Source organism: Mauremys mutica, chromosome 3 (genome assembly GCF_020497125.1).
Source record: "Mauremys mutica isolate MM-2020 ecotype Southern chromosome 3, ASM2049712v1, whole genome shotgun sequence".
NCBI lineage: Eukaryota > Metazoa > Chordata > Testudines > Geoemydidae > Mauremys > Mauremys mutica.
Window position 1 is genome coordinate 89,173,758 of NC_059074.1, and position 22,862 is coordinate 89,196,619.

The 22,862-nt window shown below is 38.3% G+C and overlaps 2 protein-coding genes across 3 annotated transcripts in view; one reads left to right on the top strand and one right to left on the bottom strand.

Annotated features, from left to right (window-relative positions):
* Nucleotides 1-22,862, top strand: part of LOC123366466 (dermatan-sulfate epimerase) — a 275,329-nt gene that overhangs the window by 36,672 nt on the left and 215,795 nt on the right. The window lies entirely within an intron of this gene.
* Nucleotides 1-22,862, bottom strand: part of COL10A1 (collagen type X alpha 1 chain) — a 61,037-nt gene that overhangs the window by 12,080 nt on the left and 26,095 nt on the right. Inside the window, exons 2-3 of one of the 2 annotated variants that reach the window (XM_045009974.1) lie at nucleotides 21,091-21,173; nucleotides 4,514-4,667 (exon numbers count right to left, since the gene is read on the bottom strand). In XM_045009974.1, the coding sequence (XP_044865909.1) occupies nucleotides 4,514-4,652 (139 nt within the window). In that variant the 5' untranslated portion in view covers nucleotides 4,653-4,667; nucleotides 21,091-21,173. The remainder of the gene's footprint in view (nucleotides 1-4,513; nucleotides 4,668-21,090; nucleotides 21,174-22,862) is intronic. The other variant, XM_045009973.1, reaches the window with a different exon arrangement.

Consider the following 22,862-nt stretch of genomic DNA (forward strand, 5'->3'; position numbering starts at 1 on the left):
TGCTACCACCCAGGGCTTAAATTTAACCAGCGCCATCTGGAGCATAGCTTTGGTGAATATTTTCAAACCCGCGGAAGCTCTGACGCGTCCTGCAGGGCTGAAGCCCTGGGGCTCTGGGAAATACTCTGTGAGAATTTAAGACCTGTTAACCCCTCACAGAATGTAGCTGCAAATGGCAATGCAATAGTTAAAGGAGGCATATTTGTGGACCCGAGAAGGTCGATATTTTCTTTACACAGAGGTTTAGAAGGGTAGAGAAAATCCTACCCCACTAAGAACCTAGAAGGAAGCAGTGTGTGCAGTTACTTCATTCATTTACACTTGTTAGGATGTTATGTGTTACCCATCTCTTTGCATTTGGAGTTTGGAACTTGTAACATTGCCAAGCCAGGACCTCTTCTTAAATCTAATTTTAAAATTAATATGTGTGTTTAAAATCCCAGTCCTTCTGTTTTGTAAAGGGAAGGTGTATTAAATCATGGTATAACAGGGCAGGTGAAAAGATTACGGGAAGCAATAGCTTTAACCAGGATAACTGAAGTGTTGGTTGGCCACTTTAAAAAAAAAATTCTTGGCATGTATTTTCTGACACACAACGTGGTCTATGTACTCTGACTCTAGCCAGACCTTGTTTACATATCAAGTTCAATGTGAGGAGAAAGCACAACCAGCAAGCTTGAGATTTTTTTTTTTAGAATTAGTTGTGTGGTTGTCCTCAACCAGGAATTTTGCAGACTTCAAAGCAGTGAACCAAAGTTCTGCAAATAGTATCATAATATATTTAGCAAATGATAATGCTACACACACTCAAAAGAGGAGAAAATTATGTTCTCTGCCTGGGATGTTGTTATGAGTGGGATTTGAAAAAGAATTTCTAACATCACCCAACTCTGCTCCTATTGAAGTGGATGGTAAAGCTTCCATTGACTTCAGTGGGACTAGAGTTATGCCGACACTGAGTTCTTTTTCAGAATCCCACCCATCATTATTAGAATCAACTACTAAAATAAAATTATGGAGAAAAATAGTTATTTGTCACCAATGAGCAGATCGGGGTTTACACATGCCCCTTGTTAACAGATTTTACTGACCTTTGGATCCAGTGAAGGAGAGCCAGAGCTGTGGATTTAAAAAAAAATAAGACTGGGAAATATAAATTAAGATTTACAGAGTAATAGGTTGGGAAGGAAGAATTATCTAGGTTCTACTTCTGTTTCCTAGAAGTTGGGAGGGACCTAAACATTTGCCTCCTCCTTTTCCACTCCCTACCTTCTCCAGTCATTTTTTTAATGTAAATTAATAGGTAAAATTTGGGGTTTTTCAGAAAAAAACCACATCTCTGACTCTGCTCAAAATCCTGGAGTTGATTGTCTGCATAGTGATGAGAAAAGTGGACAGGAATAATTCAAGTTTGCAAGTAGGGAAGATGGGGAAATACATTCCAAAGGGCTGCCTAAAATCCTATTTCAAGAAGTATTTTCATACAAAAAAATGAGTAAGGGAAGACGCTATGGACAGTAGCCGATCCCTTGTTCCACCCTTTTCTGCCCTGGGACTCTCCCTACCCTACCACTCCATTCCGTAACCAAATCCCACGGAGTCCTCACCCCATGGATTACAGAGGCAGCTCTCTTTGACCATCATGACTGATCTGTTAGAATGAGTGCCCTCCACTTGAGGAAGTGAAGAAGGTGGTCTTGTCCTGTCTTTTATCTGTCTTGCTTTTACAGAGAGAGACTAAAGATCACAGAATTGAGAGTTTCTGCTACTGAACAGCTACTGGGATAAGTTAAAACAGAAGTGTATCTCGGGTTCTGTGAAGTAAGTCCTTCCCAACAAGGGAAACTAGCAAGACTCTGTTCATGAAACAAACAGCAAATTGAATGATAGACTTTTTATTCATTTTCTTGAGGGGCATTATTATTTGGTAAGTAAATTCTAGAGAAAACCGAATGACAAGTCAGTGAAAATCTGGACTGTAAACATAGCAGAGTGGGTGTGTCTGTTAGTGAAAGTTAAATCACCAGCTGTATGTCTATTAATTACAGAAATTTAAAAGTCATGAGCAACATTTTTTTTTGGTCACAGGGCAAACAACTTGGTGTGTTTTGAATTTAAATTATTTTAAAAATGAGGTTTTTTAAATAAAATGCGTAAGCCACTTGGAAAAAACAAAACAAAAACAAGTCAATGCTCAGACTGAAGGTACAGTAGCAGACAGGACACCAGTCAATACTCATGCCGAAGACACAGACTTTAAGACAACTTTTTACTGATAGCAGGAAGGATTTATGATCAAGATTGCTTTCCTGATCTCACACGACTCTTATTTGCAACTGCCACGTTCCTGCACAAGTATACAGCTACATGTAGGTGAGCTATAACAAAGATTAAAAACTACTCTGAAGGCACCCTTTGGTACAGTAGGAAAGAAAAGAATGGTCACTTCTGTTTTACTGGCATTTTCCGGCAGCAGAATTGAAGATCCAGCCAGGTACTAAATGCTTTGACAGGCAGTGTTCAGTACTTTCAATGCACATTGAGGATAATAGTATCAGAGGGGTAGCTGTGTTAGTCTGGATCTGTAAAAGCAGCAAAGAATCCTGTGGCACCTTATAGACTAACAGACATTTGGGAGCATGAGCTTTCGTGGGTGAATACCCACTTCGTCGGATGCATGTAGTGGAAATTTACTGTGAATGGCTAGCCAACTACAAAAGCAGTTTCGCTTCCCTTGGTGTTCACACCTCAACTGCTAGAAGAGGGCCTCATCCTCCCTGATTGAACTAACCTCGTTATCTCTAGCCTGCTTCTTGCTTGCTTATATATACCTGCCCCTGGAAATTTCCACTACATCCATCCGACGAAGTGGGTATTCACCCACGAAAGCTCATGCTCCCAAACGTCTGTTAGTCTATAAGGTGCCACAAGACTCTTTGCTGCTTTCATTGAGGATAATAGGATTTGACTTGAGGGTATTGATCAGGACTGGGTCCTAAATGGTCATGTTGATACAAGAAAGCTAGTCTTTTAGTTTATCAGTTAATTTTTAGCAAAAATCTCCACTGAGGAGAAAATGCCAGTGGGTAATATGTAGAATCAATTATAAAACTTGATTTATTGGATTCTGATGATCCATTGTGGTTTTTAAATATCATGCTCATTTTAGTCTTATTCTTCAAAACTATTTGTATGTTGCGTATGCAGCTAGGGCACAAAACATTTTGGCATAGATGATTTAAAAAGTACTGGATCTTTGTGCAGCTGCATTGACTGAACTTGCTGTTTTATATAAAACACACACATGTAGTAACAGTAGCACACTCAGATATATTAATGGTGTTCAGTGCAGTGTACTCATTTCATTTTTTCAGAAATCATACTTTATAGAAACCAGTTATACTCTATTCCTAGTTATCTGATGTGAAATTTGTCAACAATTTGGAGAGCATTAATAGATTAGTTTCTGCATGCTAGAGATGACTCAAGAAAGTTGTTTTGATTGTTAGTATTGAATGCTTGTTTCAATTTAACAGATACTTTAAAAAAAGAGGGCTTTCATATACCTTTTCTATAGTGGTTTTAATATATATTATCTATAATCACAAACTTCATACACAGGAGAGAGGAAAATACATACTTATAATAATCCCCTCAAAGTCTGTGTGAAGTGAGTTCAAAAATATATGACCTGTTCAAAAGAAATATTTTTATAGTGCAGCTATAATTAAGCATGTTCAGAAGAATCTTTGTAAAACCAATTTATATTTCAGGTGTTTAAATTAGTCTGTTTTAATAAAGATGTGTATTATTTTCTAGCAGTTATGTTATAGGGTTATTTTCTTATCTCACTTCCATCACTGTAACTCAGATCACTTCAGTGAAGTTACCCTGGGTTTACAAATGTGGAAACAGAGATCTAAATTTGGTCCATATATACTGGATTAATATTCAGCATTACTAGCTTTTACCATCGTTGAATTTTAAGTAAGGAAACAAATGTAACAGTAGAATATGATTGGACACCTACATTTGTGTCTGAATATTACAGCCAGCTGATTTATTAATGTAACTCCCAGTTACTTTTTATTGCTATGTCCAGTTTGATTGCTTTTTTTGAGAGTCATTTCCCAGGTCAAGAGCACTGATGAGCACTGAGCAAGTCTTTATATATGAGTATATATGCTTCAAGAGTATTCTAAATGGTAATGGCAAAATTCAAAATCACTGCTGCTCGCATGCTCTCTACCTCTTCTTATTTAGTTGTACTATAAAATGGGAGTTTCCCTCTTCCTCTCAGCCAAGAGAGTAGCATCTTCTCTCTCTCTCTCTCTAGACATTACTGTCAGAACCTGTCCCATTTCCGTCTGCAGTGACATAATAGCCATTTAGAACTAAACAGTTATCACTGACAGTGAACAACAGTAAAACAACAAGAGAGATTATCTGTACTGTAATGAACATACATAGGGTATAACTGCTTATAATATTTCTTAAAAAATATTTAACTTACCTTGACTTTTTACGTTAAATGGTAAGAAATGTGGCCCCTTCATGCTGGCTTGTTTTTGGTATCGTTCAGAAAAAAAACCATCACCGCCATGGACAATGTTCAGAGAAAGCAGCAGCAGAAAGGATATTTGTACCTGCATATTCCCCAATCTGTTCTGCATTAGAGAGGAAAAATACTTATGCAAATGATTGTTCCCTTTTAAAAAAATAAGTTGATCAGTTCAGGATTTGCAGCAATGAACAAATAAGTTGTATTTAAAATACTTAACATTACAGATTCAGTACGGCTTTATACAAAACTGCTCCCAAATCTATGAATTTCTAGTGATTTCTTAAAGTATACCTATTTTAGTCAGAGAAAGTGGTTAAATGTTTTAAATACATTTTTAAAGCATAGATATATAAAATCTGTAATCTTACCAGATCAGATTCTGTCCCATACTCTTCCAATCAACAGTTTTTAAATTGTTTATTAAATATAATCAGCATATTAAAATATGTAACAATTTAAATTCTTTTCAGAAAAAAGTGTCAGTTTGCTATTAGGTTCTGTAATGCTAGGTTTGGGAGCAGCATATCTTGACTCCTCTAGAATCAGGGAAAAGTCTCTCTCATATGCATTGCAACATGGCAGCATCACCTCCTTCTAATTAACACTGTATCTATAAAGGGTAAAATCCTGACCCCATTGACATCAGTAGTGGAACCCCCATTGACTTTATAGGGGCCAAGATTTCACCCTTAGCCTTTGGAAATAATTTCCCTTGCAGCAGCAAGGACACTGGCACTTGCTCTTAAAGAGCCCCAGTAAACTTCTGTCCTGTATAAGGAAGGATTAGATTTTTATTGATAAATGTTGATTTTGCCATACATACACAAACTGATGAAAACATATTTCCACTGATAATAATTGAAATTTGCAGATTGGCAAGATAAGAAAAATGCTGCTTGAAAACTTATCAGAGTTTGATTTAAGGATATTAACTTTGTATATTTAGACGTGATATTGACAGTTTTTATTTTAATGGTTATAAAGCTTTAATTTTTTGAATCTCAACATCTGTCATTAAATTATTGTCTGACTCTACTATTGTCTTACACACACACACCCCAATTTCCTGCAACTGTGAACATTTAAATCAATAACAATTGAAAAAAAATTGCTTCAAACTCCTAATTTTGCCCAACTGAAAATTTAAATAAATAAAAATAGGAAAAAATGAACAGAGATAATATCTATCTATCAAAATTTGGGAAAAATAATTAAAATTGAATTCTGTCAGACCTATGGTTAATTTAAATTGGAAGACAAATGAAATGGAATGAAACCATAGCATACCAGAATAGTGTAGAGTTCCAAATATGTAGTAGCCTTTCAGTAGCCTACTGAGGTGCTCTTCCGCCACAGGTGCGCAGAACAGAAGCTGTTATTTCAAGTATCCTTCTGAGATATTTATACTTTTTGTTCCCTTGTTAAGTCAAGTTGCACTGTGTTTAAGCTCCTCCCTAAAAGTCATAAGTACTAATAGGGGGAGGGATCTTGGGCAGGCATGATGGAACAGGTTGGAGTTTTTCTTACTATATGGTATTTCATGTGTCTTTGGTGAAACTATACTCATTGTGATGAACATTTTCTTAAATTATTTTATATCCCTTTTGTTTTCAGGATTGAGAGAGGTAACATTGGGAAAAGCTTAAACTTGTAAGTGGGGTAGATACATGTTACTTTTTAAAAATGGATTTCTGCATACATTTGTAAGGAAATGTAGTTTCATAGATTGTGAACTTCTTACTATCTTGAAGCAGCTACTTTCAGGGCTTACAATATGTCCCTTTTGTGTTAATTAGGGATTTGTATAGTTCTGGAGCCATCTGAATCACTTGTTGTGCTTGTGCATAAAAATGAAATTGAAGAAGTAAATTAGTGAGAAAGTATATATCATTGTTCTCTGCCCAGGTGACTTTCAGTCCTGGAAAAAATAGGGCTTTATGACAAATATCCTGAAACATAACTTATCATGCTGAAAAATACTGATGGACTGTCAAGTCTGGTATTGGGTTTGCAACTGTGCCGATACTCTTCTGAACATATACTATTGTTGTGAATAAAGGTCATGATTGATGTAGTAAGTCATCTGATGTAGTATTATGTGGTATTCTTTCTCCATTCTTCTTCCCAGCCACCCTCAAATAATTTTCTGTTCCATGTTCATAAGGAAACTCTACTCTGGAATATGTCCTTCAGCATTATTCTTTATTAAGCTTGTGTGTATAACTAGGTTGGTGATTTTTAGAGGAGGCTTACATAGTTGAGTTGTCACTTCCTTGGTGAGAGCCCCCTATTTTCAGTTGCTTATAATTTTCAGAAAAACTAAATTTTGGACTGAAATTGACCATTAAGTTTCTTATGCTGCTTAGTGTAGAAGTTAGTGTCATTGTACATTTCAGTGAGAATCCACTCAGCCATTACTCAGCATTGAGTTACACACTCAAAGCACAAGCATAAGGAATTTATTTTTCAGATGTTAAAACTGAGCAAAACCTAAAAACCCTTTTTTGTTCAGGTAATTCCAAAAATAGTTTTGTTTTAAAATTTCAACTGTAATAAGTAGGAAGCCCACCATGGAAAATGTTGCCAATCTGACAATATTGGGTTAAGAAATAAAGTCAGGAACATCTGGCAATAGTCCTGTATGCATAAAACTTCTTACATTCCTGCTATTTTCTAGACCAATGCATAATGCTCCCCCCAAATAGGTACACTCCTTCTACAAAAATAATATACACCCATATTTAGCTGACAGTCTTGTTTCCTCTCATCCCACTTTACTGCCAGAAGGATGAATAATCTCTGTGTGAACACGTGTGAATAAGGACAATTGTTGGGTGAGGAGACATACACACACATCTGTTGACTTTGGATTTATGCCAGACTCCACCCTGGAATGCTGCTTCATGGGGTTGTTTGGCTTAGGGTTTGGTTTGGTTTTTTGTGCTGGTGGGAAGCTGAGGTGGGCTTGTGGTTTTCTTCTTCCTCATGTTCCCCCTACTGCTGTGGACTTTCTCTGGGTGCACTATCATGCCAGGATTTAGCGGTAAGCATACATGTGAAGTGTGGGGTTCCATATATATGCACACACTTGTGTATGTCTATATTCAGTAACAGCACATTAAATAAACACACCTGTGTTTATTTGAACACCACATCATGGGGACTGGCCACTTAAATACACTTAATGTGTATTTGCAAATTTGCATTCAAATACAGGTAACTTTTTCATGAACAAGTAAGTCTTTAAAAGAGCAATTGAAAAGTTCGAAAAGTAAATAATTTTACTGCAATATAATATTCCCTGTTCTAAGTAAGAATAACATTTGAATTTCCCTGGATATAACAAGAAGTAATCATCCGAGAATTGCAGTTTCTTTTTAGCTGGGGATATACACTTTGTTATAGTCACATGATGTTTGCTTCCTGAATGAATGACATTATTCATAATTAAACACACATGTTTATTTAAAGAAATGACCTTTGTGGAATCCCCTCACAATCCATAAACCTAAGCCCATGTGTAAGTCTTTGCAGACTCAGAGTCATAGCTAGAAAAATGGTGTGGCTTTGGCCCTGATCCTGGAAGTTACTCTGTATGGATGGACCCCTGTGCCCGTTAACTTGAACAGAGTTCCACAAAGGCATGATGTATGTGTGTGTTTGACCTACTGCATCATCACTTGCAGGATTAGCATGACCAGAGGCGGATTACCATTTTGTGGGGCCCTGGGCCAGAGCAAGTGGGGGGGGGCTATTGATTACCCCTATGCTAGACTGTCAATATAGTCAATATTTTTTAACTAACAAAATATAAATATTTTCAGCCAAGGGCTCTTTTTGTCACAAAGTGTTGAAGCCCTTTCCTTGGTTAAAGATATTAGAAAGGCTTTTTAAAACAGGAAAACAAACTTCTAGATTATCTAGTCACTCACTCTTCCTATCTGTAAACTGGTATAGAATTTACCATAAGGAAAAGAGAAGAAAATATGGAAGTTTTTTGTTAAATTATTGGCAGCACATTGCTGGCCAAAGCTTGAAGGAATGTTGAGGCCATGCAGATGGCATGAAATAGCTGTGGATAAGTTAAGGACTTGAAGTACTTTTTAGTACTGCTACTCCTACTTTGAGCATGTCATACGTTCTAATTAAAAATGCAGACTAGCTACTTGGAAAGTGTGTGTGTGAGTATAATATATATATATATAATATGTAAGTGTATGTGTATATATTTTATCCAGGAGGAGAATTTATTTATCTAACTAATTGTAAAATTAAATAGGATTTTTTCAGCTGTCGTCTTTTGCAGACTTGTATTTAATGGATGCTTGGTTAAATTAATCTTGCAGGGCAATATTGTCTCATCTGTTTTTAAAGCAGAACTCACCCTGGAATACCAGAGAGAGTCTGTTAAAAAAATTATGAGACTTTATTGCCATATAGCTTGGTATTTGTCATTTGTTAGATTCATGTCACATACTTTTATTGATTTAATTGCAGTTAACTCTCACGATTAATTCAAAAAAATTAATTGCGATTAATCGCCGTTTTAATCGCACTTTTAATCACACTGTTAAACAATAGCTTCCCAATTAAAATTTATTACATATTTTTGGATTTTTTCTACTTTTTCAAATATATTGACTTCAATTACAACACAGAATACAAAGTGTACAGTGCTCCCTTTATATTATTTTTATTACAGATATTTGCAAAATATTTGTAAAAATGATAAACAAAGGAAACAGTATTTTTCAGTTCACCACATACAAGTACTGTAGTGCAATCTTTTTATTGTGAAAGTCCAATTTACAAATGTAGATGGTTTTTGTTACATAACTGCACTCAAAAACAAAACAGTGTAAAACTTTAGACTCTACAAGTCCTATCAGTCCTACTTCTTGTTCAGCCAGCTGCTAAGACAAACAAGTTTGTTTACATTTACAGGAGACAATGCTGCCCGCTTCTTATTTACAATGTCACCCGAAAGTGAGAACAGGCGTTCGCATGGCACTTTTGTAGTTAGCATTGCAAGGTATTTACATGCCAGATATGCAAAACATTCATATGCCCCTTCATGCTTCGGCCACCATTCCAGAGGACACGCTTCCATGCTGATGACACTCGTTTTTTAAAAAAATGCGTTAATTAAATTTCTGACTGAACTCCTTGGGGGAGAATTGTATGCCTCCTGCTCTGTTTTATCCACATTCTGCCATATATTTCATGTTATAGCAGTCTCGGATGGTGACCCAGCACATGTTCATTTTAAGAACACTTTCACTGCAGATTTGACAAAACACAAAGAAGGTACCAATGTGAGATTTCTAAGGATAGATACAGCACTCGACCCAAGGTTTAACAATCTGAGGTACTTTCCAAAATCTGAGTGGGACGAGGTGTGGAGCATGCTTTCAGATGTCTTAAAGGAACAACACTCCAATGTGGAAACTACTCAACCCGAACCTCCAAAAAAGAAAATCAATCTTCTGCTGGTGGCATCTGACTCAGATGGTGAAAATGAACATGCATCGGTCCACAGTGCTTTGGATTGTTATCGAGCAGAACCCGTCATCAACATGGATGCATGTCCTCTGGAAAAGTGGTTAAAGCGGTTATCACATCTGGCATGTAAATATTGTGTGACGCCGGCTATGCCAATGCTATGTGAACACCTGTTCTCACTTTCAGGTGACATTGTAAACAAGAAGCGGGCAGCATTATCTCCTGCAAATGTAAACAAACTTGTTTGTCTGAGTGACCGGCTGAACAAGAAGTAGGATTGAGTGGACTTGTAGGCTCTCAAGTTTTACATTGTTTTATTTATGAATGCAGGTTTTTTGTACATAATTCTACATTTGTAAGTTCAACTTTCACGATAAAGAGATTGCACAACAGTACTTGTAATGGGGGAACTGAAAAATACTATTTCTTTTGCTTTTTCACAGTGCAGATATTTGTAATAAAAAATAAATATAAAGTGAGCACTATACAGTTTATATTCTGTGTTGTAATTAAAATCAATATATTTGAAAATGTAGAAAACATCCAAAAAATTTACATAAATGGTATTCTATTATTGTTTAACAGCACAATTAATCATGATTAATAGTTTGTCATTCTTCTCTGGCTGTTAGGCTGAGTTCTTACATTCATTCTCCACACTCCAGTGAGGTCTGAAAGTGGAAGAAATGCTGCAGGAGAGACAATATCTAAATCTACACCCTTCTAGGTGAAAAAAATTCAAGCTACTTCCTTATGCACCACATAACTAGGGGACTCTTTCACATCAGTTGTCTGAAAAGCTGGTAGCTAAAAATGAACTATTTTGCAAAGTGTACTTATAATAGCAGGTAGGAAGCCTGCTGAATAGTTACATTTATTGGACTTGTTACCTGCTGTGGTTTTGTCAACTGGCACAAATCTGAGGAGAGCTTCATGTTTAAAAACAGGTGCTGAAGTAAAAACATTTTGGGTTCAAGACTTTCTTTTAGGGCCAGAACAAATAAATGTTGTCTGAGTTTATTTTAAAAATAGAGTTTTTAAAACAGAAAAGTCAGACATTTTAAATACTGGTTTATTTTCTTATGTACATTAAAATATTTTGAAGAACTTCATTTTTTTGTTTGTTTTTTGTGCAGCTTTCTATATTTTCTGTTCCTAAAGCATTATGAGTTCAAACATGTGGAATTTACTCATGCAAAATTCTCCGGTAAGTTTAATGGAAGTGTTGTAACTTTACACCATCAGTGCTAGTCCAGTGTGTGTGTTCCTTTTTGTAACAGAAGTGTGACAAACAAACAAACAAACAAAAACTCTCAGCATTGCCAACTCCAAGTAGTCAAAAATCATGAGTTGAGCCCAAAAACTCATGAGACTGGATTAAAGATCATGAGATTTCAAAAAAAATTATTTGGCGGTCTTTTCATTTGCCCTCCACATTTTGCACCTGTGGGGATTATGTTTTCGAGCATTTGTCCGAGACCAGGAAGGTGAGAAACTTTGTTTGTTTGTTTGTTTGTTGTAAAGGAAAGCTGAGTTTGTTTCATTGATGTGATTCCAGGGTCTAGAAAAACACCAAATAGCATTAGACTCCCAATAAAATCATAAGAGTTGGAGATACTTTACAATGCCCAAACAAATCTCCTCTGGGGAGAGGATGAGAGAGAGAACGAACCCACAAGTGACCAATATAAGCAATGTCACTTAATGCACTACTAGAATTGTGATGAGGGTAGTATACGAAACTAGAATAGAATATGACACAAAATCCCATCATTATGAAGTACTTTCCTCTCCATAGTACCAATGAGATGAAGTTTGGTTTTGGTTTATGCCTAGACTTTTCCTGTGTGACCACCATCTAGAATTACTCTGTCAGTGCATTGTAAGGATAAGTCATTTGTGTTTCTTGCTTGATCTTTTCAATTGTTGTTTGAGAAGTAGTTTGCATTTGAGCCATATTTATTTCAGACTCTTCTGCCTATAGCATCATGCTTTTGCTTATTTATACAGTAGATGTATATATGTTATGAGAATCTGCTTACAGGTATTTGACAGATATTTTTGTCATGTTATGATCATTTTCCGAAGCCCAGGCAGTGCCTACACAGGTCCCATTACAGCCTAGGGGATTTAGGTGGTTTCATTTGTTCAGCAGTTTACTTTTGATACCATGTAATGAGCGTGTAAAACACAAGAGAGCTTGTAAGAGACTGATCTATATATCCTGGTTCCAATCACATGATGCGCAGCAGGAATACAAAAAGTTAGGCCCTTATTATGTGGCAGAGATGGATATTCATCAACTCCAGTGGCTACTCTTATATGCATTTCACTTGCAGCTCTTGAGATAGCCAGCCTCTGAGTACTTTTGAGAATGGAGAGCTATTAGTTTTATTCACAAAGAGACCAGGCATTGAGAGTGCTCCTCTCCCTTAATCTGCAGTGACAAAGTACATTGATGATATCTCCTTAGCAAGGCTGAGGACTTAATTTCCTGTTTAGGTTGTCTTTTGGGGGATTTAATTTCTTGTTGGGGACATACCTCTTAAATATGGTAAGCAATGCATAATCATGACCCGAAATGAGGGACATGGAATTTATTTGGGAAACATGATACACTGTGGGATTAATTCTTGTAGTGTAAATAACTCTTAAGTTTAATGATTCTTTATGTCTGATATAAATAATTGTCAATGATAAAAGTGAAGACTATAGGAAATAAGTGCAGAATTTAGGTAACTTTGGGACTAAAATGAATAACATTCTTTGAAATGAGCAATCTGTGTTGGGCGCTTGTCTTGTTGATGGATTTTATATGCTGGCTGCAGTATCAGTATTGTGATTTGACCATGTTACATTTAGAAATTATGGATTTAATTATATATAATTAAAATGAACTATAGGATTAGAATACTGCAGAATAAAAATTGATATTGTAATTACTATTAATTTTAAGTGTAGTTTGTGCTATTATTATTGCATTAGGATTTGGCCTCCATTGCTGTTAGGTTTTAGTGTTGAGAACATATTTATTTACCCTGGCTGAAATATTTTTATACCAAACTGAATGTTATTAACAACATCATGTTATTTACACACAAACATTACACTGTTTTTCATTGAGTAACTTCTCCTTTCAAAGCATCTGGAATGTATGTCCATTAGGGCTGTCAAGCGATTAAAAAAATAAATTGTGATTAATCATGCTGTTAATAATAGAATACCATTTATTTAAATATTTGTGGATGTTTTCTACATTTTCAAATATATTGACTTCAGTTACAAGACAGAATACAAAGTGTACAGTGCTCACTTTATATTATTTTTTATTACAAATATTTGCACTATAAAAACAAAAGAATTAGTATTTTTCAATTCACCTAATGCAAGTTCTGTAGTGCAATCTCTTTATGATGAAAGTTTACAAATGTAGAATTATGTACCAAAAAACCCCTGCATTCAAAATAAAACATCGTAAAATTTTAGAGCCTGCAAGTCCACTCAGTCCTACTTCTTGTTCAGCCAATTGCTCAGACAAACAAGCTTGTTTACATTTGCAGAAGACAATGCTGTCTGCTTCTTGTTTACAATGTCACCTGAAAGTGAAAACAAGTGTTCGCATGGCATTGTTGTAGCTGGCATCACAAGATATTTACCTGCCAGATATGCTAAACATTCTATGCCCCTTCATGCTTCAGCCACCATTCCAGTGGACATGTGTCTGTGCTGATGATGGGTTCTGCTTGATAATGATCCAAAGCAGTGCAGACTGACACACGTTCATGTTCATCATCTGAGTCAGATGCCACTAGCAGAAGGTTGATTTTCTTTTTTGGTGGTTCGGGTTCTGTAATTTCCTCATCAGAATGTTGCTCTTTTAAGACTTCTGAAACATGGGACACCCCATCTCAATCAGATATTAGAAGGTACTTCAGGTTCTTAAACCTTGGGTCCAGTGCTGTAGCTATTTTTAGAAATTTCACATTGGTACCTTATTTGCATTTTGTCAAATCTGCAGTGAAAGTGTTCTTAAAATTAACATTTGCTGAATCATCATCCGAGACTGCTATGACATGAAATATATGGCAAAATGCAGGTAAAATAGAGAGACATACAATTCTCTCCCAAGGAGTTCAGTCACAAATTTAACTAACACATTTTTTTAATGAGCATCATCAGCATGTCCTTTTTATGTAGTCTGTTGTAAAACTAGGCAAATATGTAGATGAGTTGATGTACCGCCGGAAGATCTCTGTGTACCCACAGGGGTATGTGTTCCCCTGGTTGAGAACCACTGCATTACACCATCTGGAGAGTACTTCAGATATCCGAAAAGAACTCATGCTAAAAGAATAGAGCTTTTGTTTTTGCTACTGCTTTTTCCATTCTCAAAATGCATTACCAAGAGATAAGATAAATCTTGCTAATGAAATAGTTGTGTGTAGACAAATGGATTAGCTGTTCTGCCCTTTGCAATAGCATGCACACAGCTTTGGCGGTACAAATTTGCTGAAGAAAAGGACTGATGGGCAATTATCTTATACATTTTTTTTCTCTTTCTGAAACTGGCATTTGATCTTAAACTTGCAGAGATGGACAGAGTGGACTTCGCTGTAAAGCTTCATTCTTCTATAACAATGCAGTTCATACTGCCTAAAGAAGCATTGCATTGCAGAGAGGGCACTGGATATGAATCCAAGCTTTAGGGCTCTGTGGACTTCTGCATCAGTTGATTTCTGCCAGTGAAAACCCAGGATGCTAGTGCCTGGTGGTGGAAAGTCCACCTGAAGAAGGTGCCAGTGATGCATGGTTCTTGGACCCCCAGCTTTGCCAGGGCTCTTGAGCTGTCTAGCGTAGTTGCAAAACTTGAATGGTACTATCCAGGCAGCAGGCAAGGTGAAGGTGTCTGGAAGATCAGTTGATTCAGTGCATCTTGTGGGTAACATGTTCCAACAAGTGCACTTGTGAAACTCGGGCTGCATATTTTAAAGCTGCCCTTGTCCTTCTGTAGCTGAACCCCCTCCATGGGATGATAGTAGTGCAAACCCTACTGCTTTCTGCTTGGATTAATCACCACCTTTGAGTGCGTATTGAAAACCCACGCCTGCATGGGTGAATCAAACCTCTAATGTGGATTTTCAAGCTCAAGACCTTCTGACTCAAAGGTGACAGTGCTATTTTTGAAGCCATTTTGCCATATTAGTCATCAGATGAATCTGTATTATTTCCCACTAGGTTATTTCTTTGTTGCAACTCTTAATGCATAAAACTAAAAAGGCTGCTGGCAACAAAAACACTTGTGTAGTGTACTTGCAGTTTTATTACCTATGTCCCAAAGAATTTATTGAAGCAAACAGTCTCCTGACTGCAGTGAAAATCAGGTGTAGGTAAGGACTAAATCACTGCATAAACAACTCTTTCAATATATGATGAATGGAATGCAATTAATTTGTGTACTGTATGGTCAGCTTAAATGTAAAATAGCTCAACTGAAGTCAGTGGACCTGCACTGATTTTCACTAGCAAAGAATCTGACCCAGAATATTCAGAATTTAGAGAAACAGGTTTGTGAAAAGAACATTAATCTTGCAAAGGCAAGTACTTAAGTTATTCTGGGAATCTGGGTTGTGTATTGAATTAAGCTGTTCTCTGTAGAATCCCTACCTTATTTGTTGCAGAAGTTGGCAGGTGTGCATTGAATGAAGCAGGGGACTGTGGGAAGAGAAAAGATGGTCTCATGGTTAAAGCAGTTGAATGCTGCCATGGAGAACTGGATTCTGTCCCTACCTGTGCCACAGAATTCCTGTGTGATGCTGGGCAAGTTGCTTAACCCACACTTTGCACAGATGTCCACTAATTGTGTGTTCCTTAATTTCTGGGTGCCTGACTTGAGACTCCTGGGGTCTGATCTGCAACTTGTCAGTGGGAGCTCTACTCTGTACATATAACGTGCTATATAGTGTTATGTAGTGTGCATATCAGGCCTTAGGCATCTCAAACTGCAAACTCAAAATTAGTGGTCACGTTTGACTTTAATCTCTCTGTGCCTAATTTACCTATGGGTATAATACCACCTCTCTCCGCTGAAGTGTTGCAAAAATAAATCAACTAACATTCAGGGTTGCCAACTTTGTACTTGGCCAAAACCGAACACCCTTGCCCTTCCCCTACTCCAAGGTCTGGGGTGCAGGAGTGGGCTCTGGGCTTGGGCGGGGGGAACCAAGAAGTTCAGAGGGGGCTCTGGGCTGACGCAGGGGGTCGGGGTGTGGGAGAGAGTGTGGGCCCTGGGCTGGGAATGTGGGTTCTGGGGTGGGGCCAGAAATGAGGGGTTCAGGGTGCAAGAGGGGACTCCAGCCTGGGGCAGGGGTTTGGGGTGAGAGCTCTGGGCTCTGGTGTGAGGTTGGGGATGAGGGATTTGGGGTGCAGGAGGGTGCTCTGGGCTGGGATCAAGAGGTTTGGGGTGCAGAAGGGGGCTCAGGGCTGGGGCAGGGGGTTGAGGCATGGGGTTATCTTGGGAGGCTCTCGGTCAGTGGCACAGCGGGTCTAAGGCAGGCTCCCTGCCTGTCCTGGCATCATCATGCGCCCTGGAAACAGCCAGCAGGTCCAGTTTCTAGGTGCGGGGCCGGGAGGCTCCAGGTGCTGCTCTCACCCACAGGCACCGTCTCCGCAGCTTCTATTGGCCGTGGTTCCTGGCCAGTGGGAGTGCGGAGCCAGTGCTCAGGGCGGGGCAGTGTACAGAGCCCCGTGGCCCCTCCGCCTAGGAGCTGGACCTGCTGGCCGCTTCTGGGGTGCAGCACGGTGCCCCAGGACAGGTAGGGACTAGCCTGCCTTAGGCCCACAGCACGACTGGCCGGACTTTTAACGGCCCGGTCGGTGGTGCTGATCACAGCCGCCAGGGACCCTTTTTGACTGGGCATTCTGGTCAAAAACTGGACACCTGGCAACCCTACTAACATTTATAAAATACTCAGATTCTGTAGTGATGAGTACCATAAAAAATTCATGAGGAAATTAATAATTCTGTCCTCTGAGCACAGTTTGAATAGTGTGCAGTAAATAAAGCCTATGGCCACACTTTGAATAGTGAGGAGAAAGCAAAATACTGAATAACTGCCCATTCAGTGAGCACAGGGGCAGGTCCATCTAATGCACTGAGTGAGGCAGTGATCCCATGGAAAAAATAGTATGTGAGCATGTAATTTAAGGCTGTATCACAATGGGTGCACACAAGGAGAGGAGTGGGTTAATTAAGGTTGCACAAGCAACTTTAATTCTGGCATTTCCTGACTTTGAGTGTTTGACTTTGCAACCTTAATTTTCTTTTAATGTAACTTTTTGTGTGTAATTTCCTAGGTTTTAAAAAAACAACGGAAAAAACAGAAATTTCATCATTTGGAATCATGTTGACATCCTGTGGCTCACCAGTGGGGTTGGAACCTTTTATATTCACAGCCTAGAACTCTGCCATTTGAGTAACTGATAGCAGTAGTAGGTTATTTATCCTCTCTATGGAGCAGCATTAGCAGCGGTTGAGGGTTCACAGCTATCTGCTCTAAGCAAAGGCACTGAGAGACTCAGGAACTTTGAGTTCCTTTCTGGGTTCTGGAGGATCAAAGACCTTCTTTCCCCTATTTCCCCTACTAATCTGACCTGTTTTTTGTTGTTGTTGTCCCATCCACCTTGACCCTGTCATTTTCTCTCCTGACCCCCCTCTAGCTTCTTAATCCAGTCCCAGGTTCCTGGTCAGGCCAGTCCTACTCTCCCCCATGAGCCTCCCTGTTTGAGTCCATTTTCCCCTCACCCTTAGCTCCCATTCTTTCCCCTCAGGCTCTTTGCCCATCCAGTGTCTCTCTCCTTGCCCTCCCAACCGTAGTTCCTTGTCCCAGTCTCCTTGGTCAGCCGGTCCCTGCCTCACAGACACCTTCCACCCATCTTTCCGGTCCAGCTCTTCTTCCGTCTGTACTTGAGTCAGGTGGCATCCTCCTCTACGTTGTCTGGACCCCAGAGAGCGCATTCAGAGCACTGGCAAAACAGACTCCCTGCTCTCAATTCTGGTGCCAAGCAGTCTTCAGCAGCTGGAAGCAGAAATTGCAAGGAATACTCAGCCTCTGTATCCCATGGATGGCGCATGCTCAGTCACTCTATGTGGGTGGCGCATGCGTATTAGTCACATGTAGGATATGTGAGCGATTGGAGCATACTCAGTACAGATGGACTCATCACCTAAATTCTCTGAAAAACTGAAGCAAGTCTCTACTGATCTTGTGCAAACTGAGATTTTTCAAAGGCTTAGAACTTGGTGAAATTTGCTCCAGGATAGGCAGCCGGAATTTTTATCTTTGTACTGCACATCAGAACAGGAATTATTAAATAAAATGTATTCACTACTTGGCTGGATGCACAAAAAAATCCAAATGCATAGATAAAACTGTTACACTTAGTTTTATATAGCAATTTTTTATTGTAGAATTTCTCATACTTCTAAGCTTTTGAATTTCATTCTTAGTACAGCATCACCAATAACTTCAACTTAGAGTTTGAAAAACAAATGCAGAAAATAAATCCACATACTTCTAATGGTGATTCATGGCTCACTTACAGCACACCATTAGATGGATTCCTTGGGGAGGAGGCACACTGTAAATTTCTCCTTACTGATGGAAATATCTTGCTTTTCATTTTGTGTTCAGCAAGAAAACTTGGAATAAACTGTTGCTGAGATGCTGCAATATGTGGCTGATTCCTTAGGGAAACACTTGTATACAAGATTGATGGGAACCTTCTCTCTTTTGGACTCCTTTCAGGGCCAGTTTAGAGAGACCTATAAACTCATAGCGATAGGATTTCTCAGACACAGGCAGTCACCCTCTCTGCCCAGTCAAGGAGGCCCCATCTGTGGTAGTGTAATATTTAATGTTCACTCCAGTGCTTTATGTTGCTGATTTATGTGAAGCTTCAAGCTGGCTGTGAGCGCTGTGGTGATCACTTGATATTCCTGAAAAATGAGCATGTCTCCCCTTCTGTGGCAGCCTTTCCTTCTAACTGCTTCCACAAATGTGTATACAGCAGTTCTATAACCAATGTCTTGTCTGCCCATCTCGAGAACTGAAATAACCTCAGATCTTCCACAGCTGGCCTGCCAGAAGCATTTGAGGCAGGTCACACAATGAATTTCAGGTCTTGTATCTGAGGCTCCTCATCAAATGGATGCGTATGATATACATATGTAGGCACCACAAGATCCTGAAAATATTGCTCTTCTCATTGATAAGCACTAAAATGCTTAAGGCTGTTTTGGTTGGTATCCAATTGCAGTTGTTAGAATACATTCACTTTGTAGCCTGTGGTTTTCTCTAAATTACATATTTGGATCCCAAGAACAACATGGATTTGAGAATAAGCATGCAGGAAGCACTGGAATTAATAGTTTTTTAAATGACAAAGTCTTGCACCTTTTCAAGTACCCCACATATCATCTTAAGTGATATGTAGTAAGAGTTAAGGAAGCTGCCTGTAAAGATTCTGAGACTATATATAATACATATATAAAGCAGAGTTTAGTACAAAATCTTGGGGTTTTTTTCTTCTATTCAGTGAGTTTGTGGTGAAAGAGAGAGTCTCACAGTCTAAAGCCTCTTCTAAAATTTGGCCTGGCTGTTAAATTGCTAATGCTTTGCCATGTTTAAAACTGCCAAACTCCACTTTAGCAGAGTTGACTAGTCCCTAATACTTGCCATAATATGAAATTATTTTATAAAAATAATAAAATAAAAAAAGCTTTCTGTGTCCACACAAACAGTTCCTCTACATTTTCAAAATGGTTTATGGGGTTTTAATACTTGATTCCCAATTACTTTAGTGGAAGTATTTTGGCTAAAATCCCATGTTGATGGCACCTTTGTGATAGCTTATTCTGTAATACAAGCATTTGAATGGGATTTTATGTAATATGAGTAAAGAGAGCACAGAATGGTGATAAAGCCAGTTATGTGGGTGTATGGATAACAAGACAGAACTTGGGGCCCCATCAAATAGATCTCATCCAGTAGTCTGTAGATTTTTGTTAAGAGAAGTAATATGTTTTTTAATCTTAAAATGGTAAACAATTAGTATTAATGTTGAAATAACTTGTTTTTAATGATGGACTATTGAGCATATTGTATATGATTGGAAGTGTTCAACAAAATGGAGAACAAATATCTCATTGGAATAATTCTATTTTTTTCCCTAAATTCCTTCTAAGATTCCTAAATTCTGTGAGACTTTTGTAGTGTGATTTAAACATGTATTTTTCAGATACTTTGTTTTCCTGTAGAAAAAAAAACGCCGGAGACTTTAAAATGCTGTAGCGCAGATACACTGATTCATGAACATGATAACTTAGGAATTGGAAATCTTGTTGGACAAATAAAATAGTAACATATTTATATTTATGTAATAATAAAATAGCAAGGGCAGTTTATGATGATCTTTTCAAACAAAAAATGCACCACAAGTTTAAATCTATTTAATATGATTTGTCTATTATGTATTTATAGTCTTACTATACTATGTTTCATGATTTTCATTATATAGCGATTGAGTGTGTGTGTGTGTGTGTGTGTGTGTGTGTGTAGTTTATAGTAAGAGTATAAACACCTAATAAGCAAATTATACCAAATAGATTTAAACTTGTGGTGGGTTTTTTTGTTTGAAAAGAGGATCATAAACAGCTCTTTGATAATTTCCCCTGTTATTTGTAAAACACTTTCAGAAGTTAAAAATCAAATATCTTTCCTTCTTATTTTGCCATTTTTCTATTTAGTGTGAAAAAGAAAAAAATTATAGCTGTATTTATATTTTTTCAGTTACATCACAAATAATATGACTGATTTTAATAAGAAGCTTTTGGAATATAAAACTGATTTTAAAAAGAAACAGATTTGTTGGGTAAGTCCTCAAAAAAAAAAAAGGCACCCTGAATTATTTAAGAGTAGATGTATTAAACAGCTGGAGAACTCAGTAAACAGACAACACATTCTAACCTGTTAGAGAGTTACGCTGGCATGCAGTGTCCACCATTAAGATATGTCAAGATCAGCCAAGCTTTAAAACAGTCCCTCTGAAACTGAAGAATTTTAAATAATTATTCCACATAACTGTTCAAATCGTCGTCTGTCAAGTCCCCCCTTTTTACTACTTAATTAATCTATTAGAAACATATGGTGCCATTGTATTAGAAAGGTTTTTTTTCTGATTAGTCACAAGGCATAGCTTTGTGAGAAATGATACCACAGATGTAATTTCAAGAGATATAAACTCAACTCTGAAATTCATTAGTTCTTTATTTATGCTGCAATTGCATTGCTTTAGCCAATGCCGGAGAATACCATAGATGAATTTTCCCCAATACTTGCTCTGTGAGCTTCAGGTATGTTCATGCTTTTAAATTGCCTACATAACTCAAAAACCGACACAAAAGTAAATAATCTGAAATATTGAAGAGTTGAACAAGGCTTATTACCCCTTCCTTACATTGTCTTTTGCTCACCCAACAGTACCATTCTCATTGTCTGTCCACTGCTTGAGCAATCCCCACTGCTTGAGCAAGCACCGGCACGCTTTCTACTGACCCGTGTATATACAATACTCTCCCCCAAATTAATCTATAAAGCCACTCCTCTGTTTTCCTTCAGATCTGTCATTAAGACCCGTTCTATTATGTTGCCTATGGTAAACTGCCAATGGCTAGGTATGTGACCAGTAAGAATTATTAGTATCATTACTGTTGTTTGTTAGTTTATAATTTAAACTCAGCCTACTAATTTTGTAACCATATGTTCTTGTCATTGTTACTCTGATCCTCCCTCCTGCACTCCCTCTTTTTTGTTTATGTCCACTTGTTGCAGCTTCAATTATAAACTCCTCAGGGCTGGGGCAGTCACTTACTAGATCAGGGATCAGCAACCTTTGGCACGCGATCCATCAGGGAAAGCCGCTGGCCGGCCGGGCCAGTTTGTTTACCTCCAGCGTCTGCAGGTTTGGCCAATCGCAGCTCCCACTGGCCACGGTTCGCTGTTCCAGGCCAATGGGGGCTGTGGGAAGCGGCGGCCAGCACGTCCCTCGGCCTGCGCCACTTCCCTCAGTCCCCATTGGCCTGGAACAGCAAACTGCAGCCAGTTGGAGCCTCGATCAGCTGAACCTGCGGACGGTGCAGGTAAACAAACCATCCCGGCCCACCAGTGGCTTTCCCTGCCTGGCCGCGTGCCAAAGGTTGCCGATCCCTGTACTAGATGTTTCTGCTGTGGGGCCCAGAACCTGAATGAGGCTTTTGGGTGCTATTGTATTAAAAATAACGATAATGAGACAATTATAAAAATGGTATTCTGGAAAATAATGAAAGATTTGAAGAGAGTTGAACTTTTGCTGTAGCATAAGCTCCAGAAAAGAAGATACTTTTACTGAAAGAATCAGTTCCAGAATTTTCAGGTCAATTTAGAACATTAACATTGCAGCCTTTAAATCTGCTCTCTGTAATCTCAATTTTTAAGGGGAGCTGCATACTGGCTCTTGTGAGTACCCTGAAATTCATTCTGCATTTGTAGCTCAGATGTTTTTACCAGTATATTTTTCCACAGAAAAAAACATTGTTCTCCACTGCCCCGACTTCGGCAGGGTACCTAGGAACAAGCTTCCCTTTGTTAGTGGGACTATTTGTGTGTTCTTAAAGTTAAGCATGTGCTTAGGTACCTTGCTGAATCAGGGCTTAAATGCTTCAAACTGAAATGAATATAAATTTAATTCAGAGTCCATAGCT